The 3,942-nt window shown below is 47.8% G+C and overlaps 1 protein-coding gene across 1 annotated transcript; it reads right to left on the bottom strand.

The window, feature by feature from the left end:
* Nucleotides 1-980: 980 nt before the first annotated feature.
* Nucleotides 981-3,243, bottom strand: LOC123112524 (60S ribosomal protein L32-1). Its single transcript, XM_044533533.1, has 4 exons — nt 3,102-3,243; nt 2,928-3,017; nt 1,385-1,566; nt 981-1,261 (listed from the first exon to the last, which is right to left on the bottom strand). The coding sequence occupies exons 2-4, from the start codon at nt 3,015-3,017 to the stop codon at nt 1,132-1,134; spliced, it is 402 nt and encodes a 133-aa protein (XP_044389468.1). The 5' UTR covers nt 3,102-3,243; the 3' UTR covers nt 981-1,131.
* Nucleotides 3,244-3,942: the final 699 nt, after the last annotated feature.

Raw genomic sequence — 3,942 nt, 5'->3', positions numbered from 1 at the left:
GATGAAACCGGCAATCGCATCAGGTCACGATCCATATGTGCCCATCAACGGGGAAGGCGTCGAAGAGGATAAATGGAGAGTGATGATTACGAATCCAATGATTCAGATGCGGCTTCAGCGGGCCGTCGCCGTCGCGGCGATCCTGGACAGTAACTCGACATTCCTACCAACGAGAAGAAACGAAAAGATCAACCCATGACTTCCAGGACGGCTGCCTTTTGGCCCCCGTTATCCAGAGGCGGACGATCAGGTCCACGAGCGAGCGCCGATCAGTGGATGCCTGCCAGTGCAGCGCAAGCGATTGACTGCTCCATGTCGAGTGATCCGGCGCGGCGGCCGGGCTTCATCTTATCTTGCCCATGTGAATCTGTCGAGCAGCCAAGGTCGAATTTCTTGCGCATATCGCTGTCGTCCGGCAATGGCTTTTTACTTGGATGAACTGAATGAGTAGTATATCGTGGATATGCGGCGTGTGATGATGGTATGGTTCCGGCTTCCGACCTGTGTGGCTGACGAGTTTGGATCACTTGTTTCCTGGTCCCGCTTTGGCCTGTGTTGTTGAGAGAAATTTCAGGGCCAAAGTTCAGACAGACGAGAGCAGTATGACAACCAAAACTGACAAGTGCCAATCCACCATGTTCCAGACCAGTGCTTCATTCATATCTGTGGTCGATTCAGGCAAGGTAATTGATCTGAAGCTTCTTTCAGGCAAGAAGAAATACCGACAGCAAATTCTTTAAAACTTCTTCACGTTAGCAAAATGTTCTTCACATTAGCTAAATGTCAGCCGGGTCAATCAATTTCCGGCGAGTTGGCAACTGACGTGTAGCCATTCCCAAACTTCTTTCTGATAAGAAGAAATAGCAACAGCACCACGAAACATTCCAGGAACAATAACAGCAAATGCATCAACCAAAACGTTATGAGGCACAAGGGAAAACCAACACACAGGTCTCTACTCAAATTCAACACATGCGACCGACAAAACCAGATAGTACATTTCACCATTGCTCACACCAAAAAGGCGGTCCATACATGAAATCTTGCAAAATGGCAGTATTTTTCTTCTCAAACAGGGATGCAATGTCTACTACAAAGGTAGCAACCAAGACTAGTTGACTAGATAATGCTTTACTCGTCCTCCTGGCTGCGGAGCCTAGCAAGCTTGTTGGTGACCACGACGTCGAGCTGCGCAGCACGCTCCACGATCGCCTTGCGCTTCTGGGTGGACACGTTGTGTGCGATCTCGGCACAGTAGGTCCTGTTTGCAGAAAGATGATAGTCATTAGCAAGCGCTGCAAGATCGAGCACTAGACATGGAAGATGATAGCTGCAGCTCTCCTCATAAGCAATCAAGCTTGATGAGTAGTTTTGAAATGCATACCTGTTGTGCATCATGAGCAGCTCCAGCTCAGAGACATTGTGGACAACGAACTTCTTGAACTTGTTGGGCAGGTAGTGCCTTGTCTTCTTGTCTGAACCGTACCCGATGTTGGGCATCAAGGTGCATCCCTTGAACTTCCGCCTGACACGGGAGTCGATACCCTTTGGCCTACGCCAGCTTTGCTACAGATAAGAGCAGAACAGGAGAATTAGTTAACACTATACATCAAACTTCAGCAACTACAGAAAGGGAAAAAAACAGGGCAGATCCATTCTCCAAGCATCCAGTGTATTACCAGAATGACGAAACTATTCATAACAGAACAGAAAAGCATATGCGGTGTTGAGATGATAGACATACTGAATCTTTTATGGCGAATTGGCAACTACTCCCTCTGTCCCATAATATAAGAACGTTTTTGACACTAGTGTAGTGTCAAAAACGTTCAAAACAGAAAAGCATATGCGGTGTTGAGATGATAGACATACTGAATCTTTTATGGCGAATTGGCAACTACTCCCTCTGTCCCATAATATAAGAACGTTTTTGACACTAGTGTAGTGTCAAAAACGTTCTTATATTATGGGACGGAGCGAGTACTAGTTAAGCATACAAACATTGCGAAGTACTAAAAGAACAGACCATTGTAACAAAGTAACTAGAATTAGCACCAACTTCAAGAAGACATGTGATGCAACAACTAATTATAGCTAAATGAGTTGTCCAAATACAAAGATTATAATCAGATGGATGAAACCAACATGATCCAACCATACAAAAATTCGAGGGTATCTGACTTTGTTATCTAGAAATATCGCATGTGTGCCGTCGGTGCACACCAGGATAAAATGCAAGACACAGACACCTGGAGCAAGCAACTGATGTAGTAATAAGCTTTCATGGAATTTTATTTTATATCATGCTAAATGCAACAGGCATGCATAACTTGATTCACAAGGCTACATGCAGCATACACAATGAACTCTCATGAAGAAACACACCACAGCTTAAAAAACGAAATTTCAAGCATCACAGTGCACCATACGAATCAACAATGAAATACTACAGTTCATCAATACCACTAGGACCAACTAGTGTGTGGTGGGATATCAAACCATTTTCAATTTTTCCAGTGGATTCCATACAGCAAGGGGGATTTTCCACAACTAGCTCCCAAGAACAAACACACCACAGCTTAAAAGGAAATTTCCAGCCGCCATACGAGTCAGTGGTGCGTACACAAAATATATACAGGTTCATCGAAAATCAGAACCATCCCCTACTGTGCTCACTAAACACCAACCCCCACTCCCCCAGGCCAAACTTTGTAGCCACGATTACGCAGACGACGCTAGCAAATTAACGGGACATCTAAACCAGATCCACGCATCGAGAGCTAGCAGAGGAGGTCGGGACAGGCGCCCGAACCCCACATGAACAAAGCCAAGGGCACTCCATCTAGAAAAATGGCGCGGTTCTGGAAGAGAAGCCGGGCGAGCGACGGCGACGGCGAGAGCGAGAGCGAGCGAGCTAGGGGTCTCACCTTGAGGCCGATGTAGCGGTCGCTGTGCGCCCTCTTGAAGTGCTTCACCCTCTTCTTCACGATCGCCTTCTTCAGCAGAGGCACCGCCATCTGCACAGCGCACAGAGGAAACTCGAGGTGAGAAGATCCGGAACCGAGAGCGTGCTCGTCTGCGCGGAAGTGAGTTGGCAGTACCTTGGGAGAACTGCGGCGGAGCGGGCGGGCGGGCGGCGGCGGCGGCGTATGGGGGAGGGAGAAGCCGTTCGTGCGGGGGTGTGAGGGGGTCTTATCTCACGGCGGGCGAGGAGAAACCCTAGGTGGTGGGATGGGATCGGCGCGATGGACCGCTGTGTTCTCGGCCCAATGGCCCGCTTAGACTCTCGGATAAGCCCGGCTGCGAGACGGGTTGTCTCGACTGAAGAAACGGTTCTCTTGGGCCTGGCTGCGAGACTTTTATTTCTCATCGATTTCTCAAAGACAGTGCATAATTAAACAGGAAAAAATAGAGAAAAAAGCACATAAAATGATGATAGTGTACTTTTTTTTCGAGAAACTTTCAATCTATTCATCTTCAATCATGGCAGTACAACGAACACCAGAAATTATAAAAATTACATCCAGATTCGTAGACCACCTAGCGACGACTACAAACACTGAAGTGAGCCGAAGGCGCGCCGCCGTCATCGCTTCTCCCTCAACGGAGCCGGACACAACTTGTTGTAGTAGACAGTCGGAAAGTCGTCGTGCTAAAGCCCATAGGACCAACGCACCAGAAAAGCAACCGCTGCTGATGAAGAGAAGTTTAGATCGAAAGGATGCAACCTGAACACACATGAACAAAGACTGAATCCGAACAGATCCACCGAAGACAACCACCGACCAAATTCCGCGAGATCAGCCGGAGACACACCTCCACACGCCCTCTGGTGAAGCTAAATTGGGCCGGGGGCTAGGCGGGGAGAACCTTGTTCCATCTTGAAGAAGCCGTCACTGTCTCGTCTTCCTGAGCAAGACACAAACCCTAAAAAAACTTGAA

Source organism: Triticum aestivum, chromosome 5B, assembly GCF_018294505.1.
Source record: "Triticum aestivum cultivar Chinese Spring chromosome 5B, IWGSC CS RefSeq v2.1, whole genome shotgun sequence".
Lineage (NCBI taxonomy): Eukaryota > Viridiplantae > Streptophyta > Magnoliopsida > Poales > Poaceae > Triticum > Triticum aestivum.
Note: the sequence above shows the minus strand (reverse complement) of the source record. Positions and strands in the feature narration are given on the sequence as shown.